The sequence below is a fragment of the Perna viridis genome, chromosome 8 (genome assembly GCF_037379345.1).
Source record: "Perna viridis isolate PV_CMFRI_1.1 ecotype Kerala chromosome 8, ASM3737934v1, whole genome shotgun sequence".
Classification (NCBI taxonomy): domain Eukaryota; kingdom Metazoa; phylum Mollusca; class Bivalvia; order Mytilida; family Mytilidae; genus Perna; species Perna viridis.
Genome location: NC_142452.1, coordinates 6,760,722 through 6,781,287, shown reverse-complemented (window position 1 = coordinate 6,781,287; position 20,566 = coordinate 6,760,722). Strand labels below are relative to the sequence as shown.

The 20,566-nt window shown below is 32.2% G+C and overlaps 1 protein-coding gene across 4 annotated transcripts in view; it reads left to right on the top strand.

Moving 5' to 3' along the window:
* Window positions 1-20,324, top strand: part of LOC148609126 (uncharacterized) — a 30,854-nt gene extending 10,530 nt beyond the window's left edge. For 2 of the 4 annotated variants that reach the window (XM_088540800.1, XM_088540799.1), the window contains exons 6-16: window positions 395-480; window positions 1,542-1,580; window positions 4,457-4,707; window positions 7,748-7,948; window positions 8,370-8,590; window positions 8,953-9,057; window positions 9,557-9,675; window positions 10,327-10,443; window positions 11,132-15,084; window positions 17,239-17,367; window positions 18,398-20,324. In XM_088540800.1, coding sequence (XP_088396926.1) covers window positions 395-480; window positions 1,542-1,580; window positions 4,457-4,707; window positions 7,748-7,948; window positions 8,370-8,590; window positions 8,953-9,057; window positions 9,557-9,675; window positions 10,327-10,443; window positions 11,132-15,084; window positions 17,239-17,367; window positions 18,398-18,505 — 5,329 coding nt within the window. In that variant the 3' untranslated portion in view covers window positions 18,506-20,324. The remainder of the gene's footprint in view (window positions 1-394; window positions 481-1,541; window positions 1,581-4,456; window positions 4,708-7,747; window positions 7,949-8,369; window positions 8,591-8,952; window positions 9,058-9,556; window positions 9,676-10,326; window positions 10,444-11,131; window positions 15,085-17,238; window positions 17,368-18,397) is intronic. The other 2 variants (XM_088540802.1, XM_088540801.1) reach the window with 1 other exon arrangement.
* The last annotated feature ends 242 nt before the right edge of the window (window positions 20,325-20,566 follow it).

Sequence of the window (20,566 nt, the reverse complement as noted above, 5' to 3'; positions counted from 1 at the left end):
AGGGGAATTCCGCTATTTGAAATCCAGATTTTACAATTCCTTTTTTTTTTTACGGTTCTTTTATTTCCGATTTTACCCATTTCCGCTTTGTTTAATCACCTCGTAAAGTCATCCCTGTTTAATCACTGGCTTAGAATGAGGAAAGATGATTATTATCTTGTCTTCTAGGGTAGATAATTCAGATTTAGGGTTTAACAAATAAAAAAGCTGTTAAGTATACCCAGTTTGCATCCATAGCCTCTACTTCCAAGACATTACATTTTTTACTTAATATCGGTAAATTGTTTAAATTCAGTAGTTAAGGTTCATCTTGATGTAATTTTCCATTGATCTAGAAGCCTACATATGACACTGTTTAATAAGTTGCTTAATTGTAACATTGTTCTCCTTTCAGTTATCATTGTGAATGTTTGACTCCACAGCTCCAGGACATACCTGTGGAAGAGTGGTTCTGTCCAGACTGTGCACAGACTGAAACTGGTATTAATATTGTTAAACAATTAGAATTAAGTTGGATGCTTTTAGGCAGTTATAATACCTACTCCTGTCACTGGTTCTGTCTTCATCACAGTATGAATACTTTTAGTCCTTGGTAATATCTACTAACTTGATGTGTCTCTGTTTATCATAGTGTAGTTTAGATTATGGTAGTTTTAAACCAATATCTGTCATATAGACATACTGAAAAAGAAAATATTTGAACATGGAAAGCAGATAAAAATTGTTACATTTTAAATGATTTCCGGAAACACCAATCCAATCAATGTTTATAAATATGAAAAACAAGAAAAAACTGTTTTTGAAGCCATGGGACTGTTGGGACATTGTGAAATAAAAGAGGTGATATCAGAAATTTGCCGTTGTGATTGTGTTGCATAGTCTATAAAATCTGAACGGTTAAAGTGAGGTTGTGATGTTTTTTTACATTGTTCTTCCATAACAACTGGCGATGCCATAGATGGATTATTGATAGGATTCTTGCCATGACAGATGCAAAAATTTAAGCGGCCAAATATTCAAAGGAAACATGGAGAAAAAGGTTTTATAACTTGTGAAATTTAAATATTGTAAAATATCAACCGACTTTATTTAATTTCAACATCATAACAAACTTGCTGAGGCTCATTTGTTTTGATAGAATTAAATAACCTGAGTTAATATTTTGCGATATTCAATTTTTTCACTCAATATGACACCTGGAAACATATTATATTGAAAAAAATATTTTTTCTTAAAATGTGATGGCAGTTTGAAGACTGACAAGTTTGAAGTGTGTCAACTGAAATCTATCAGTATTGTAGTTCATCGGTATTTTATTATCATGCTACCAAAGAACAAAGCACTGAACAGGAGACAAATTGTTTATTCCTATGTGTAGGATTTATACTAATGCACTTATTTCTTCAATAATTATGTTTTCTGTAGTAATAAAATCTGAGCTTGATTTCATCTTATTCATGTTTTTTGAAACTTTCATTCTCTGCATTTTTCTACTTTATTTTAATATGAACTGTCCTTTCTTTCTTTTCTTTTTTGTTCAGTATTTCAGAAAGTAGACCCTAGAGAGTTTATTAGGTTTGGTGAGTTGTGTTGGAAACAAGTTTGATTTGTTCATTTTATTCCCTCCAGTTATATTCTTATTGTTGAATTTCCTTCGGTTGTGTATTATTTCAAGTTTTACTACCACCAACCAACTTTATATGATGTAGCATATCTAACTTTAAAATAATAAAATATATTTCAGTGACAGTATCAATGTATTAACTTGAAATTACCGTATATACTCGCCTATAAGTTGGATTTTTTAGACTAAATTTTTAACTGCTGGAAAGGGTTCTGACTTATAGATGAGTCCTATCTTGTGAACTAAAATTTTCAGCTTGATAATTGACATGAGTGTGATACCCAACATTGAACAGCCAGACCAGCGTAGTTTACCTCAATGTTTAGAGGCTGTCCATGAGAAATTGAGGCTCTTAACTTGTAAATGTCAGTTTTAGGAAGACTGTCTTCATCTTCTACCTTTTACAGCTAAAATATGATGCAGTAAAATAATATTTACTGTTTAGTCTTTATTTTCCACAATTCTGGCCTTTTATTATTTTATTTGTATTTCCTACTCATTCATTTTGTATATTGGTTTTTACCTGTTTACATATTTATAGCTAAAAACCCATAGGTGTACTAGAAACATGACCCAATAACATACCACTATTTGTAACAAAAGTAGTCAATATTTTAGTTAGTTATGACACTCTTTTTTATGAATTTCTCTTTTTTTTAAGATAAAACTTTAACTTACTGAAATATCGTCTAAAATGAGATGTCAGAGTATCATTAATTTTCTGTTTTATTCTATGTTGTTCCCAATATTTATGATATTAATTTTGGTAACTGGTTGTTCCAAAACTAGAATGAATAAAAAATTGATGGGTTGTCAAGAATTTAAGTACTTATTACTGTAAAAACAACTCCAGTCTGGCTTTTTATTATTTATTTCAATGTTATTGAAGTTACCAAAACAAACAGTTACACTCATTAAGAAATGTTAGAGATGCAGCCAACAAAAATCAGTCTGACTTACACGCAAGTATATACGGTACATCATGAGAAGCATTATTTTCAACTATATTTAACCAATATTCCTTGTTATCAAATGGAGTTATATAGAGAATATCACTTTTGTTTTTTAGTAAAAAAAAAAAAAAGCAGTTTTTACCTTAAATGTGATATTTTGAAATACAGTGAAATATGTCAAAACCAAATCTTAATTAAATCACAAATGAGTCTAACCCAGATATATTTTTGAAATCCTTTATTATCAGTAAATGTTGAACCTGTATAACTAAACACCAGTCTTAACTAAACAAATCATTCAGTCTTAAACGTGTTCAGTTTGGAAAGTTTTCATTGTATAACATGTAATTTTTAAGAACATTTTGCAATAGCCTTTTTGGTATTCTAGGTTTTTCTGCCTCTCATTTGTGATAGATAATATTTTGATGTATGACTGTCAGTCCCTTCATCTGTCTTGCTATCCTTGTGTCCTACAAAAACTCAAAAATCATTTCTAGGGATTTTATTAACTAATACATTCTTTGTTTGCTTGGGATGATGTTCTCTTGTTTTATTGTTGTCTTTTATTTACCCACAAAAAAATTGGTTGGTATTATGTTATGATACCGTCAGCATTGTTGTTAATCATTTTGTTTCCATTTGAAAACTTAAGTTGTTTTTAATCGAATGACATGAAATTTTGATATATTGTTACTTGGTGCTAGAGGAAACCTGCTATTCACAACGGGATGACTGTCCGCTACCGTTCTTCAAAATAAGGGGCCAAAAGGGTAAAATAGGTGTTTATTTAAGATTGACAAAGAAGGTTTATTTCTCAATTGTTCTTCTTTAAAAGGGGTTTAAGAAGTATGCTAGCAAATTTACTCCATCATTAACCATATTTGAGATAATTGGATACAAAGTGATCCTGAAAGCAGAACTTTAAATTCAATTTCAAAATGTTGTGCAATATTGAATCTAAACCAATTGATGTGTCCATAATGAACTGTCATTTCCTTTGTCTAAGTGTGTCCACACTTACCCGTGTTTAACAGTGCTGAACTGACTGCGGTTGTATCATGTTGTGCTTTGTATCCCACTTAATTGCCAGTGAGAAATAGGACTTTAAACTGAAAGATGGCGGATAGGTGTATCATGTCACATGTGCATTTAGAATGACTATGGAGTCTTTCTTGTTTTTTAAAGACCTTCTTTGGCTGCTGCTAGAATGTTAAGGCGTGAAAGGTCTTAAAAACTTTCTATTTATTATACATCAAAAGTAAATTTTATTGGAAGGTTTGGCATATGTGGATGTACATGATTTATATTACTGGTATTACACATTTTTAAAGACCTTTTTTCTAATTCTCATCAATTGAAAGTAGAAAGGTGACCTCAAGGTACATTTCATGTAGATCTGCGTACAGTAATTAAATTTTGTTCTTAGGTTTCAAAAGATGAATCAGAAACATTAAAATGTAATGTGTGTGACGGTAAATAAATATTGCTGGATGCAAAGGGTAATTTTATTTACAACACCATGTCGTAAAACATACATATGGTGAAATGCAACAATAAAATACACCAGCATATAACGTAATTCTGAAACAGTAAATACCTTCAGAGGTCAGCAGGGGCTGGTATATAAAACATCTTCAATTTCAAACAATTTGATCCGTCAAAATTTGAGCTGATAAGGATTTTAGGAAAATCTCAATTTGAGATTTTTTTTATGAAATCAGGCCCAGCTTGCTTTCCCAAGGGCATTTGGTAAAGGTTTGATTTTATTTTTGATGGAAAAAAAAATTAATGTAATTTATACTTTATTCTGTGCTTACATAGATTTGTGTCCATTGCTTTGAACCATTTCCAGATTTGAGAGTTGATTCTTTATTTGTAGAAGCAGTGACTGTAGATGATGATGAAGAAATAGCAGAAATTATTTCTGAAAATGCTGAATCACTGCCATCACTCCGCCCTCAGAGAAGACTTATTGCCAGAACTCGGGCATCTGAGAGAGTTAGGGAGCAAATTATTGAACTACGTCTTCGTAGAGCTGATAGAGAGGCAAGGGTTACAAGACGTAGAACTATCCTTCTCTCTGATGACGATGAAGATAATTCACAGCCTCAGGCAGAAATAAATACCCAGGTAATATCTCCATGTAATGTTAAATAGTTTACATATTGATTTATATATTACAGTAAGTCTGTAAGAAAGTAAAGATTCTAATCAAAAGTGATATGAATATAGATTGTTTGTCAGTTAAAATCAAATTTTATGTTTTTTTTTTAACTTATTAGTTAAATTTCCTTTTGAATGGGTAGAATGAAAATGAGAGATTTTCTTATATTAAGATGCTGTCTAAGTAAAAATCAGGCAAATCCTATGATCTGGTTGGCACAGGATAAATTTGATCCCACTGAATGTTTTGTTGCAATGTAATGTTTCTATCTTATGTATGTCTAATAGTGAATAGATGTTTTTAAAACGACAATGGATGGCTCAGAAAACGATGTTAAAGGTAAATAAAAACAACCAAATTTTGCAGGAAAATAAAGAGTTATCTTCATTTTTCAACGAATTTCATTGCTTTCTGTGTATTATTTTTCTTTAACCATTGGAGTTAATTAAAACCAACATTCAACTTTAAGAAGTGTTGCATTTGTGATATGAAATGGATGAAACTTTTTTGAAAACAAAATCTGTTATATGCAACCCACTGCCTAGTTTTTGCATGGACACTCTGGTAATTAACTGTGGCAAAAACATTTTTAACTACCTTCCATAAGTGTCTTTTTTCTTGACCATAATGAATTTGGTTTTATTTGAAGTGTTGAATTCTAAAGCTGAATCCTATTGTGTATATAGATGTTAGATTTGGAGTCTGATTTTTAAATTGTCCCAACTATGATCAAAAATTAAATTTGTCTGATTTCAACACAAAACCTTATAGTGTATATAGAGTTTTTTTTTGTTTTAATATTTTGGATTCTCTTTTCCATGTTGGTCCACATTGAGGTCCAAAGGTTTGAAGATTTGTTTTTTAGCTGTGTATTTAGGTTTTCAAGTTTTAAACATAAAATTTCAAATTTGAAGTTTTATTTATTAACAATTGTCAAAGATTTAATTCCGGTTTAAGTTCAGATTTGTATCAGCCCTTTTAATGCTGCACAGTAAATACAATATTTGGCTGCGACTGCTCGTTTTTCTATTATTATAAGGCTCAAAGTGTATACCTAGTTTCAAGCATTCATGTATGAAAATTATCCATAACTAGCAAGATATAATGATTTTATGTTGCACATTCACACCTGAGCTCAGTGATCTTTAGTGAATGGGGCACAAATTGGGGGACTATCAACATGGGTCTATCTGATTACTGTGTCTTATAAAGAAATTTCTGCATCATTTCTAGCCTGATCAAATTCAATTTCTCGAAGAACAACTAAATTATTCTTTATTTCATCCACATCAAATCCCCAAAAATTCACTTTTTTGTCTGATTCACCAAAAAATAATTGAATATAGTCTGCATTATCTTTGTCTGCCATTTTGCTTCACATTTGACTTTTTAGCTCACCATGTGAGCTATTGCCATCACTTGGCGTCCATCGTCCATAGTTTTCGTTAACAATTATACAAAACTCTTCTCCTCTGAAACTACTTGACTAATTAGAACGAAACTTGGTATGAATATTCCTTGGGGTATCCTGCATGGAACTGGTGTGGGGATTTTTGATTTGTCAAAAAACATGGCCGCCGTTACTAAAAATAAAACATAGGGGCCAGGCAGTAGTTTTTTACATATATCTCCTAAACCATTAGGTTTAGCTGAATTCTGACACGGGTTAAGTGTTCAGCATGATGAGATCTATCTCTGGTCAAATTTTGGTTTTAATCCGTTAAGCCATGTTGGAGTTATTGCCCTTTTTCAACGAATTTTTCTATTATTAGGACTACAAAAGTCTTCAGACTCCTTGTAAGAGTTATTGCCCTTGAAAGGGGAAAAATGACTTTTTTTTAATAGTTTTCAGTCAATATCTTGAAAACTATGATAAAAAGAAACTTTCAATTGTTGAAAAGATCTTGTGATAGTCCTACCGAAGACTTCTTGAGACAAAATTGTCGGACAACTTCTTGTTTAATTTATTGCCTTTGAAAGGCAAAATTCAACAAGGTGAGCAATTCAGGCTCCTGGGAGCCTCTTGTTTCTTTTCCCAACGAAAGCATCTAGTCTTTAAACGCATAGATGACATTGATATACATTTTATAATATCAAGTAAAATCTTGAGGTTTCTTGTGTTATTTGAACTTAAAAGCAGACAGCAAAATGCATTATACTCGATGTCACATACAACACATTTTCGATTGAAGCTCTACTTTTTAAACTGTGGGGACTTACCGCTAGAGTTGTCTCTCTTTCATTTAATATGAAGATAATTCGCATATATGCATGACGTGTTGTACCAACGAGTCGCTTATTAGCTTAAATCATGCGTAACAAATCCTTACAGGAAAATCCCATACTAATATCCGCCATGTTGGTTTCTACGGGACGATTTGTTTACCAACGAAGTTTGTAATTTCCTGTCGAACTCCGGTGACAATCGTCTGCTTGATCAACTTCTCGGTATTGTACGTTGTTCACGTAAAATAAATCTGAGCTATCCGAAGTAACGCCGAAATGCATTCTGGGTTCTTCAGTTTTTTGACAAACCATTTAAATGTAAACAACATCTCCTAGCAACCCGATCACTGTAAACATGGCCGACTTTTTAAAATGTAAATATTGGCACCAAGAATTAAAATCTGACTGGAATTTAACGATTCAATGTTTAGGGAGAAGCCGTTTGGCTAAACGAATGAGCAAGTCATTTAAAACAATTTAAACGAAGGTAGGTGTCAATAAAGTCGTAGAAAATATTTTTATTCAGATTTTAACAGTATGTTATTTATGTGACGCCGAGTATAGTGGAAAGAACTACTTCTATCAAGAGTAGCAGCCAAACAGGTCTATGCTGTCATGAGGGTGGCCAAACAGGTCTGTGCAGCCATAAGGGTTGATAAATTATTCATACTTTCCAATACTGTTCAGGGTTAAACATCTGAAGCCATATCTAAATGCTGCCTGTTATGCATTTTAATTCTGGTTGTCAAGTGTAAAAACCCAATTTGATTATCTATTAAGCCGTCCACAAGTGGTGCACTAAGGAAAACTCCAACCAAAAGGAAAACTCCCAAAGCAAAAAGGAAAACACGCAAAAGAAAAAAGACAACAAAAGGAGCAAAAAAGACACCAGGGAAAGGGAAAGGGAAGAAGAAGAGAAGAAGAAAGAGAAAGAAAGTAACCAAAACCAGCAAGAGAAAGGCACAAATCAAGAAACTTGTGGTAATTTGAATTTTTCAGGTTTTATGTCCCTGCCTCAAAGTGGCATTCATGATTTTGTATCAGAAGCATTTTGCACATGTTAATTATCATTTTCAATTAAGGAAATGTAAGTCAGGGATCCTAGGGTGACTTGGCTTGTCATACTAGAACCAATAATTTGAGATGTGTTACATTATTGGTTGTTAGGTAACATATAGCTATGAACATCGGAATAATATTAACAAAAATTAATAAGCTCCCTCATTTCCATTATAAACATTATTAAAATATATAGTATAGTATTTATGCTACTGTTTCTGCTTCTTTAAATGTACATGGAAGATTTAGTTTTGATATATATGTAAAGAAAAGCAGTCAAAAAATAAAAACTTTTTGTTACTTTAACTCAATTATTTAGCTGAATATGTTGTTTATACTTCAGGGGAAAATGGTAAGCAGAGAAGTAAGAAGAGAAGTTGTTCCTCCAGCATCTGTCAAATCTAGAATCGCCAAAAACCTGGGGCTATCTAAACCCCCTACTGGTACAACAATACCTCTGCAGAAAGTACCCACTGATAAAGGAGTGGATACAGCTAGATCTAACATTGGAATTACTCAGTTGTCTGTTATGGGGGATAAGAACGAACTGATAGGCTTCTGCGAGTAAGTGTAGAAACCTGGTTACCTATTATGTAAGCTTTAGATGTTGGGGAAATAGAGTAACTGAACTTTGATCCCTATTACAATTCTATACTCAATCTTGTTTCTGATATGAGTATTAAGAAAATAAACTGTTCTTCTGTTTTTTTTTTCTGTCCAAATTTTGTCCACCCAAAGAAACAATTAGTAACAATATTGTTTGTTCCTGTGGTCAGATCTATTTTTTCAGTCATGATTCCAATTAAAGAATTGATGCATGTCCCTTCAAACTAAGCCTTGATGAATACCATGCAAACAGAATAGTACTCTCAGTAACATTTTTCCTTTTTTCTTTGTGTATATACTATTATGTTACTGTATTGCAGTGAACCAGGAGATCTAATTCCATCAGCCAGTAAACCAAGCAAGAAATCAAGATACTCTACATTAGCATTGTTTTCTCATCGACCAGTTGGAAAACCAGTTATAAAGTAGGTTGCTCATTTGATAGTAGCTTGAAAACAGATCAATGAATTTCTTTTGGAAACTTTGCATAGTGTTTATTACCATAAAATGCAGATTAAGTTCAAATTTCAGCAAAATCCTACTCACGCCATTTTGAAACTTCTTTTCATCATGACATCGTGAAGTATCAGTTAATAATTCTATTTTTATCTGACATATTTTTGTTATCATAGGACCTTACTTATTCTTACATTGATGTGTACTGAACATTAGAAGTTGGCGATTTATTGCTTATTTGTCTTTCATATTGCTTAAGTGTAAACCAAATAAAAACTTATATCAGTATTTTGTTACAAAATATGAATTATTCATTGTTTTAATACATGTATTATATTTGTGTAATTATAATTATTTAACTAGGTTGTTTTGTTTTTATACGTATAGAAAATTTATTTTGCAAAATGCACTTGATATTTTGTGGATGTAATTTGAACTTCGATTAATTTTAAATTGACTTGATTGTAGAATTGACCAGTCACCTGCAGCAAGCACTGGTGCTGCTGGATTTGATCTGTTAGGCAGCATTATGGATAACCAAGAGATGTTAGGCAAAGATAGCTCAGATGTTACTATTCATAGGGATGGTAGGCTTTGATAATTGAATGAATGATGAATTTTGATGAATACTAGAAGTATGTTACATTGATTCTGAGGAATACTTTAATATCAATAAAAAGTTATGTTTTACAGAGGAAATCCTCACCTTTGTAATATGTCTTGTCATAACATGTATAGCTTCAGTACTCACATCCGTTCTAAATCCACAACATACCTGTATAGAAGGTTTGTTTGTTTGTTTGTTGGGGTTTAACAGGTAATACATTCTTTGCTATTTTACCTGTGTATGCAATAGAAATATCAATAAAGCATAAAAAATGGCTGAAAAAGAAAACAGCAAGAGCTGGGATATTGAATAAAGCACTTGTTAAAGTTTAAATTAGTTCATTTGCATTTCAATACTTAAAATGTCTACATATGTGTGTAGCATGTCTTTTATATGCATTTTAAAACTTAATTGAGATTATTTCATATGGATCTAAAGCATTGACAATTATATAGAAAAATTGAACAAATTGTAATCACCAATTTTATTAACATTTTAAATTTCCTTTTTTTGATACTGTTCGAACAATTTATACACTATTGTGTTTGCTTTCACCTATGTATATAAAATTGTTGATGTAGTGAACATGCATTTCCTTTAAAAGTTATAATGGTAAAATTTGTACATGTAGGATCACTTTCAAAGAAAGCAGAGTGTAAGCCAGTTCGGAAACCATCAGGCCAGCTCCTTACACCACAAAAAAGTCAGGCCGAGTTGTATGATGACTTACCTCCCTTGGAAGTTTCAGGTATAAATATATTATGACTTAGTATCAAGTATTACATTTGTCTTTTAATTAAATACAACAGTTTTCATTAAATACAGCACAATTGCTTAATATTGCATCTTTTATAAAATGCTGTCAGTTTATTCATTTTCTTAGGCAGGGTTATAATATTGTTTTGCACTCCATCATCTGTAAGTATCACACATTTTCCATGTTTATTTGAATGTTCACTATAATTAGGATGATTTTATCTGATAGGTATCTAGAGTTTACATTAAAATCACAACAAATGGTAAATATCGACCCAAAATATTTCTGAAAATACATTTTTACAGCCTTGTATTTTACATGCATGATGTGGTTTTTTCCCGAATCACCAAAATTAAAATCACATTTTGGACTAAGTAAAATGACAAAATTACATGATTATCGCACACAATTGATTCAGAATTTACCATAAATTTGATAATAATTTTTTGTGTACCAGTATTACAATACTTAGTAAATTAGAGATCATGCATTTTTAAGTGGATTTGTATTTGAGCAGTTTCTTAGGTTAACCCTGTTGGAAGTAAAAACATGAAAGAGATTTTTATCTTTATGGTAGTTAAAACACACAATTTGACTCTAAACTAAATAACAAAGGTAACAAAGAATGCCACCATTTTCCGAGGGAAAAAGTTGTGAAAAAAATCATTGTCAATTTCAGATCTCAACTCAGATTTACCATCTCCAGAAAAAGAAACCCAAACTGCCGGACAAAATCAAATTAGTGATGAATCAATGAAGGAAATAAAATATTTGGACAGGCAAGTGGATACTACAGTATCGCCTGACAAATCCTTAGATTTAAGTGCTGTAAGGAATGATTTTGTGGAAACTTCTAAGGATACTTCATTTCAAATAAAGAAAAGTAATGAAAATTCTATCATTGATAATGCTGGTGAAAGTGATTCAAATGATAGGAGTGACAAAAATAGTGTGAATTGTGATATTCAAAATAGTGAATCTGATTTATTGACAGAAGAAGGCAGCAGTAAGAAAAAATCTTTATGTACTAATAAAGAAAGTGGTGATCAAAATAGCAACTCTGAAAAAAGTGCTGACAAAAGTACTGATTCTCTACTGGAATCTAACAACAAGACAGCAAAAAAAGCTGATAAAAACATATCCAATTCATCTGACAAAATTATTTCTAAGTCAAATAGTACAACAAAGAAAATAGAAATGGCATCTCAGTTAGATGACATTTCAGATGAAAGTAATGGATTTCATGATTATTTGGAGGAAAAAGAACTTGAAGAAAAACTTCAACAGGCGCAAGAAAAATTACGGAAACTGGAAAATAAAGGCAAAAAAGACAAAAAGAAGGAATTATTGAAAGAAAAAAAGAAAGAAGTTTTAAAGGAAAAAAGACCGGAAAAAACAAATACTGGTAAAGAAAAAACAAATGAGATTGAGAGTAGAAAAGAAAAATCTGACAAAGTCAAGAAAAAGTTAAAAGAATCTGATAAAAGTGAAAAGAAAGTTGTGAAAAAAACTAAAGAAGCAGGAAATGAAAAATCTAAAGAGAAAAAATGCCGTGGTTCTAAGGATGAGGATGATATTATGATTACAACTCCTCCACCACAGGAAATAGAAGTTATAGAAATACCTGATGATGATGATGAATCAGAATATGTGCAAAATTTAGACAAAAAAATAATAAAATCATATTCTGGTGATGGTTCTCAGAAAACAAAATCCAGACAAAATTTGGACCTTAGAAGTGTTGTTAAAAAGGAAAAAACTGATAAGGATGAAAAAGAAAACCGTAAACGTAGAGAAAGTGAAAGAGATCATGAATCTGACAGAAATAGCAAAAAGAAGAAGAGATATAGATCACGAAGCAAGTCTCGTGATAGAAGGCATAGATCTAGGTCATATGAAAGGTCACATAGATCTACATCAAGATCAAGAGATCGATACAAACACAGGAGGAGTAGGTCAAGGTCACGTGACAGGAGCCGTAGATCAAGATCTAGAGAAAGATGGTCAAGAGATCGTTCCAGAGATTGGTCAAGGGACAGATCAAGGGGTAGAGATAGGGAACGTTCTAGAGAAAGAAATAGATCTAGAGACAGGGATCGTTCACGGTCAAAAGATAGATCTCGTAAACGTAGACATAGAGACAAAAGTAAAGATAGGAGTACTAGTCGGGAAAAGAATAGAATGAGAAGTAGAGATACTAGCAGGGAAAGAAGGCGAGATAGCAGTCCACAAGTGTCATTAAATATAAGTAGTCTGGACTCAGGACGACTTGATACTGGTCGATTAATTGACCTGTTTGACGACAAATGGAAAAAACGTGAGGACTTAAAAAAATCTAAAAAGAAAAAGAAAGATAAGGGTCATGAATCACCAATAAAATCTGTGCAATCTCCATTAAAAAGACCACTGGAGGAAGATAATGATGCTGAAGGAAATATTACCAAAAAATCTAAAACTCCTGTGAAGGAGAAAACTCCAGAACCTGTTGATTCAGTCCAACCTATTCCTAAAATTATCCATGTTTTCCCAGAGAAAGAAAAGAAGGAAATAGATATGTTTGCTGATGATAATTCAGATATGGATACAGATATCCCTGAGCCAGCTCAAGACACTGTGATTTTGATCAACACTGTCGACAATATCAGTAATTCTCAAAGACCAAATCTTGTTCCTCTACCTATTGTCCCAGGTGATGATAAAAAAGATGATAAAGTACCTGAAATGATAAGTCAGGTAGAAAGTAATGAAGTTATACCAGTGATAAACAGTGCTAATACAGATAATATAACAGTAGCTAGTCCTGAATATGATCCAGCATTTCCAACTGATGATATGGAAGAATCTCCTTTACAAGATGAGAAGAGCCCTCCTGGTACACCTGTGGAATACACAAACCCTCCACCACAAACAAATCTCCCACTGATTGCAGGGGAACCTCCACGACTTATTACTGTAACTCAGCCTTTGGATGAGATATTTCCTGATAGGGTTTCTCCACTCAACCAACTTCCTCCACAGTTAGGTAAAGGTTTACTTGGAGAAGGTGGACCTTTAATCCTTCAGAGAGGGGAAGCTCCAATTATTCAGCCACAAGATGTACAAGTTGGTATACGGTTTCTGCAAGGAATTAGACCTGGGATGTCTCCTCAGAGAGCTATGCTGATGAATCCAGTGTTAATGAATAGGCCACCACAAATGCAGCCAAGATTTACAAGGATTCCACCTGGACATTTACCTCAATTTGGTTTACAGGTAACAACACAAGAAGGTGTAGCTCTACCTGTTCAAGGACAATTTCCTCCTGGAATGGTGGCCCCTGGTAGATTGCCTCCTCCGCAGCCTGGCTTGATCAATGGAAGTTTTGAGGGAATACAACCTGATACATCACAACCGCCACCACCCTTTCAGTTATTGGCTGGAGCAGGAAATCATCGTTTACCTGGAGATCCTAGATTACAGTTGCCTCCTCATGTTCTAGCTCATGGTCCACCTGCTGCTGGTGCTCCACTACATCTTCAGCCTGGACCAGGAATGGAGCAACATGTCTCTATACCCAGTCCTTTAGTGTCAGTTTCTGGGCCTCCTATGGAAGGACCACACCTAACACTTCAGGGACCACCTCAAATTTCACTTAGTGGGCCTTTGCCTCGTTTAGCTCTGCCCAATCATCCATTATCAGTTCCCTCATCTCAAATCAGAATACCAAGTCCTGATGCACCATTAGGAAATCCATTGACCAAATTACCTGCACGCATGCCAAGACTACAGATTCCTGCATCAGCTGCACTTGTGTCTGTAGAACCTGCTGGTATACTGGAACGTCCGTATACTCCTCCAACTCCTACCAATGATGACACTCCATTCATGAACCAGGCAGTTGAAGCTTCTGCCTTAGCTAAATTATCTCGATCTCAATCACCTCAGACAATGCCAAATATATCACTTTTGGGAGGAAAACCTCTAATGTCAATAAACTTGAAAGCAAGTAAAACTTTGCAAAATGTGAACCCATTATTATCAGGGAAATCAGGACATTTGGATGAATATCCATCACCTGATGAAAATGAAGGTGATGATATTATCAAAGACAGTGGTAAAACTAGTGGAAATGTACCTCAGTCTCAATCAACTCAGTTGACTCAGTTAACAAAACTTTTAAATGCACAAGCTCAGTTAGCCCAACTTGTGAGTAAAGGTAAGACTGCTAAACCATCTTCAAAGAGTGGCCATCACAAATCTAATGATCATAAGTTCAAAGTTCCATTACCACCAAAAGGTAAAACAAGTAATGGAAAAGTGAAAGTGGGAGAATCTGTTGATGTGATTGATATGGATGTTGCTTCACCGTTAGATGAGAGTAGTATTGAAATTCCAGATTCTCCTGATGACTTTGATAAAGCTGTGTTTGGTTCTAAAGAGAAGGAAAATAAAAAGAGACATGACAAGCATGATAGAAAAAGCCATAAACACAAGGACAGAAAGGCAAAAGCCTCATCATCAAATGTAAAATTAGGTGGATCTAATAAAAAACCTGTCATGTCCGTGAATGATGAAAATTTAAAGGATGTGATAAGAGAACTTGAAATGGATGAAGTGCCTTCATCTGCGGTAGAATTAACAAACAAAGAAAAGGTAATTGTTACTAAAGAGATGTGGGCATTATTACATGTATGCCTATAAATTAACTGCATAAATGACAAGTATTTTATCAAATATGAAACATTATGTAAAACAGGTAGTCTAAAAAGTCAGAACGATCACACAAAATTATCAGTAATGTTGAGCCTCATAGTAAGCAAATTACCTTTTACAAGGCCTTGAATTATTTTATAAAGACTCAGAAGAAAAATAAATAAGACAATTACTAAACATGTTCCTTGTTTGGATCAGGTGTATAAAAAAAACTACTCTGTCATGAAAGTGCTTTTTGAAAGTTAACTAATTTTACTTTCTGATTTGTTTAACCTGTTAATAGAAGCTTAATAAGTAATTTTTTCTTTTCATTTTTTTTTAAATTCTGGGTTTTTTAATTACTAGGTACTGATTTATTGTGTGTATTAATTATTGTGATTTGTCATCTTAGTTGAAAATGTCTTAATTTTTGCAACTTTTTGAGAAATTCCACATCAGTTATATTTTATCAATACAAGTTGCTATTTTAGCTATTTTAAGTCTGTCACATTTTTCACAGTAATAGAAAAAAGAAATAATGCAATAATCAGACTGTAAAACTAAGAATTGAGAGAACCATCAAATCATCATCTGTATGATCTGTTGTATTATTAGTATAGAGCTCTTAAACTCAAGGAAAATGATGGGGATTTTAATGTCCTCAACCACCCGATTTTGCATGAAAAGCTACATGGTAATAAAATATTGTATGTTAATAGATCATATCGTGATAACTGGTGAGCTGTAATTTTGGGTACCAGCAAGTTGCCACTGTTGTCCGTGAGCAATCAAACTGAAATTGTGACATTGCCGGGAAGTACCCACTCCATTCTTAAAATAACAATACTGCACTTATTTGTCATGGATATATTGTTACAGTTCAAACAAAATGGACCATGATCATAAAAACATTCATTTTACTTTACACGAAACATACTTACTCAACCTGTCTTTTATTTTGTTTGCTAACTGAACCTTTTGTTAAACATTTTAAGGTAGATCAAACCTGTTATATTTTTCTGTTATCTTGCAAAATTGTACAGAAGTATGTATTTTAAATGAGCAAGGAGTGTTTGAAAAGATGCAAAATAATTGTCTTGAAATTATTCAAAAAGATTTTTTTGGCATTAACCTAAATATTGTATAAGTACAAACATTAATTTTAAAAATCTTTCAGTGGGGGTAGATAATTGGTAGGAAAGCGTTCTATAGAAATGTGATGGGAATTTTAGCTGTTTTAAAATTACAAGAAAAAAATTTACACAACCCCCAATTTTCTTTTTGTAATATAAAAGATTGTTAGATAAGTGTTAATTATACAAATTATTAAGAAATTATTTGTACAGTTTTTTAATAGTAAGCAAAAATATCTGACAGAATCTATATTAAATATTGTAAAAAAAAAATCAACATTAATTTAGGCTCAATTTTCTGAAAGTATGGTCAATGACCTATATTTTTTATCTCGAAATTTTACAGTTTGTTTGTTCTAGGTCATTTTTCTGTGAGAAAAGTATTAGGTATGATCTACTTTAGTGAAAGATAGTATGAAACTGGCTTTACTGCATTCACCATACAAATATTTTTAATCAATGGAATCCATATTTGTTGGTGTGGAATGTTTATGAAAACTGTTGACTGTTTACAACATCTATAATTTTTATTTAACAAAAAGAAACTGCTATATCATTAGGAATTTAATTTCCCTTTGTGATGTATAGGTTTGGAATATGTTGTAATGTATAATGATGCCTTATGTACAAAATGTACACTGTATTATTATATTTCATGGTAGCATTCTAGGATTCCATTCCCAATCATCTTGGGGGAGTGTAATTCTCGTGTGTGAAAGTTTTTCTCTTTCCACTTAGCTTGTAGAAACTCTGATTTTTGAAAGGATTTATTAAGGTCAGCTAGCAGACATTAATTGTGGGAAAGTTTTCATTTAGAGTTTTCTGTGAAAACCTAAAATTTTTCAAAATCCTAGACCCTTTGCTTGGTACAGACAATGTCCATAGATTGATGAAATATATTCATATTGTTGGTATTCCATTAACCTGTTTTATTGAGAAAAAAAAATCATGAGTAAGACTTCTTAGAACTATTCTTTTACAGTTCTTGAAGAAACTTCATCTACAAGAAAGGGTTGTTGATGAAGTAAAACATGCATTGAAACCATTTTATAGTCAGCGAAGAATTAACAAAGATCAGTACAAAGAAATTATGAGAAAAGCTGTACCAAAGGTAAGGTTTGACTATCAGATGGGTAAGCTGTACCAAAGGTAAGGTTTGACTATCAGATGGAAGCTGTACCAAAGGTAAGGATAAGCTCCTACATCCCCAAGTATATCTCTAATGTTACTTTTAACATTTGAATTTAAATCTGTAAATCTTTAAATATTGTGAAAGTACTTTTATATGATGGCTTGATTTTTAAAGTAAGTTAAAAATTAAATTTTATTTGACAAGAATGTTTTAAGTAATATTAGAATATTATGAAAGTATGCAAAAGATAGACTTTTTTATTATTTTAAAGAATAGGAAAATATAGACTCAAAGATTTGTATAAAATGATGCACTTTTTTATCTGAATTATTTTAGACAAGATCTGGAAATGTTTTCTTTCAGGAAAACTTATGAAAATTATATGTAAAACAGCACGACTAACTGTAATTTATTACCAATCTTATCGAGTTCAGTATACTGTATTACTGAAGATACTTGCTGCTATTAAAATAGCTGATAGCTGTTCAGTAATAATTATAGGTTCATGATTATATACTGCAGTCTTTCCAAAGGTTCAGTTTTTTTTTTTTTTTTTTTGGTTTTTTTTTTTCAGGACATTTGGTCCTGTGATGACATACTATTTTCAGGACCAAACCAAGTTTTACCATCCATTTTTACCTAAATCAAGAATGACTAATATCAGATATTTTCCGGACGTCCGGTCTGGTGTTCCATATTTTTTACCAGTCCTGTCACATTTTTACCGGTGATATCTGATGGTCGGACGAACCTTTGGAAAGACTGATACTGTAGTTACTTCTAAAAATTACATGAATGTTCAATTATTTGTGGAGATATATAAATTGTTAACTAAACGTAGGTAAATCATTGAGGATTGCAACTTGGGCATTTAATTACTGCTGTCAGAATTTAATTTGGTAGTTGGCATTTCTATATCTTGTACAAACTTACCCACTATGCTTGGTAAGGTAGAGTTTATAGAACAGTCTACTGTTTTTTTATTTAAAACAATTGATTTTTGTTACAGGTTTGCCATAGCAAGAGTGGAGATATAAATCCTCAGAAGATAGCTACTCTGGTGGAGGCTTATGTCAGTAAATACACAAAGAAACAAAAAAAGGGAGAGGAATCATGATGTCATTTGTTAATTTATTAGCCATCTGTGTTCTTTAGATTGTTACAGAAATGATAGTGTTTTAATATCATTCTTGGTGCAGCCAGTCAATAGACGTACTATACCTTTCCATATTTATTGACATATTTTTTCATTGGTGAACTTTCATCGATTCTTTACATTTTTTTAAGACCAGTTTTGATAATGTTACATTATTTTTGATTGCCATATTTACAATTCCTTAAGATTTACATGCTGTTCCTATTAGATACTTTTATACAGTTGCAGAACCTTTGGCAGTCTTACAATGATATAGTGGTTTTGTTATTAACACTAGACACATTGCAAAAAGTTAAGTATGAGGGAATAGATTCCTACAAAATTGTACTTCCAAGTTTATTCACTGCAAAAGGAATGTTGAGATTACATTGGGTACTTGAGTAAACTATTTTTTTTTAGAAATGGCATTACAATTGCAATGAATTAAAATAATACTCATTGGAAAACAATTGTCAAGCATTTTGTTAAATTCACTTGCTGTCAGTTGCTTATTTCTTGACATATTTCAATTTAGACTTTGAAATCTGTGAAAACCTCAGCTGTGTCATAAATAAAATCCAATTCAAATGTATAAATGTATTAGATGAACTGTCTTCACTTTTCCTTCTTGTTCAGGGTTCTACCTATCCTGTTGCATCAAGCTGCACAAGTGATGGTGCTCTTATTTACCAATTAAAGTAAATATATTTTGCAAATTACTATGTTAAGAACATAATTCTACATAAACAAAAACGATTGAACTGAACTTGTATACTACTATTATGTATACACAAAGGTGTTAAGACTTCAGAGGTATCTGTGAATAGTGATTTTGGTAATCAAATGCAGTATGTGTTTTTTGCATACCTTTAACTACAAGCTAGGTATTGTCAGTGCTTGTGATACATTGAGTATTTCCAAAAATGTTTTAATACTTTAAATGGACAATGATTGAAGTCTTCTCTAATAACGATTTCAGTCATATATTAGCTGCAGTTCTTTGCCATTGTAATGTTCTGATCTTAAATAAGTAATTAGAGTTTGTGTCGATGTATTACAGAAAACTATGATTACAGATATAATTACAACATATTTCTTCAATGTGCAACTATACAATGTTTGGTTCCTTCAAATATCAGTTGAAGGAAATGCTTGATTTTTTTTTGTAAGATGAAGTAAGAAATATGTTAAAAAATGGCATGTATACATGTATGAATGTAATTTCCTATATGGTTTTGAATTGTTAAATGAATAGAAAGGAAAGATTTTTTTCGGTTGATTTTAGAAAGGTCTGCTTTTGATATTGATTATAGTAATTCTGTGGAATAGGATTTCAGTTTTGACAAGTTTTTACTCTTTTTGATCAAATTAATATTTCTTGCCCTAAGGCATACAAAACTTCCGAAATTATTTAGATGTAGATCTGATAAGTATTTTATGTGGAATGTCAACAATATTTGCATTTAGTCTTCTTGGGTTGTGAAGCAACCATTAATGTTATAGCTTTACAAGTTCCTTATCATTTTATTTCAAGGTTCCATTGTCCAAAGTACAATGTCCAATTCCATAAACAAATGTATAGATACTGATCTGTTGTAACCCTCATCCTGTTGGCAATAAGTGCATCAATCAGTATAGTATTTACATCATAGTTGACAGGTTGTTGTCATCTGTTAAGATTGTTCATTACAAATTTGTGGATTGTTATTTTGTATAAATGTACAGGTTGATAAATATCCAAAATGTATGATGCATTTTGTAAATAAATACAAGGAGAGGCATTTCTCCTTATAAAATTTAATAGTTGTTCTAGTTGGCAAGACTGAAGCATTTGATTACAAGCATCTTCTTTGTCTTTTTGTCTGTTTTGGGGGCTTTTTTATCTCCAACAAATTAGAATGATATCAAACTTAGAACTTGGCTTAAATATGATGAGCAACATCATTTCCCATATTGAGCTTTGTCATGTTGACAGGGCTTGGTAAAAGTACCATGTTGAGTACAAACATTTTCTATACTTTCAATCTCAAATGCTGCAAGGCA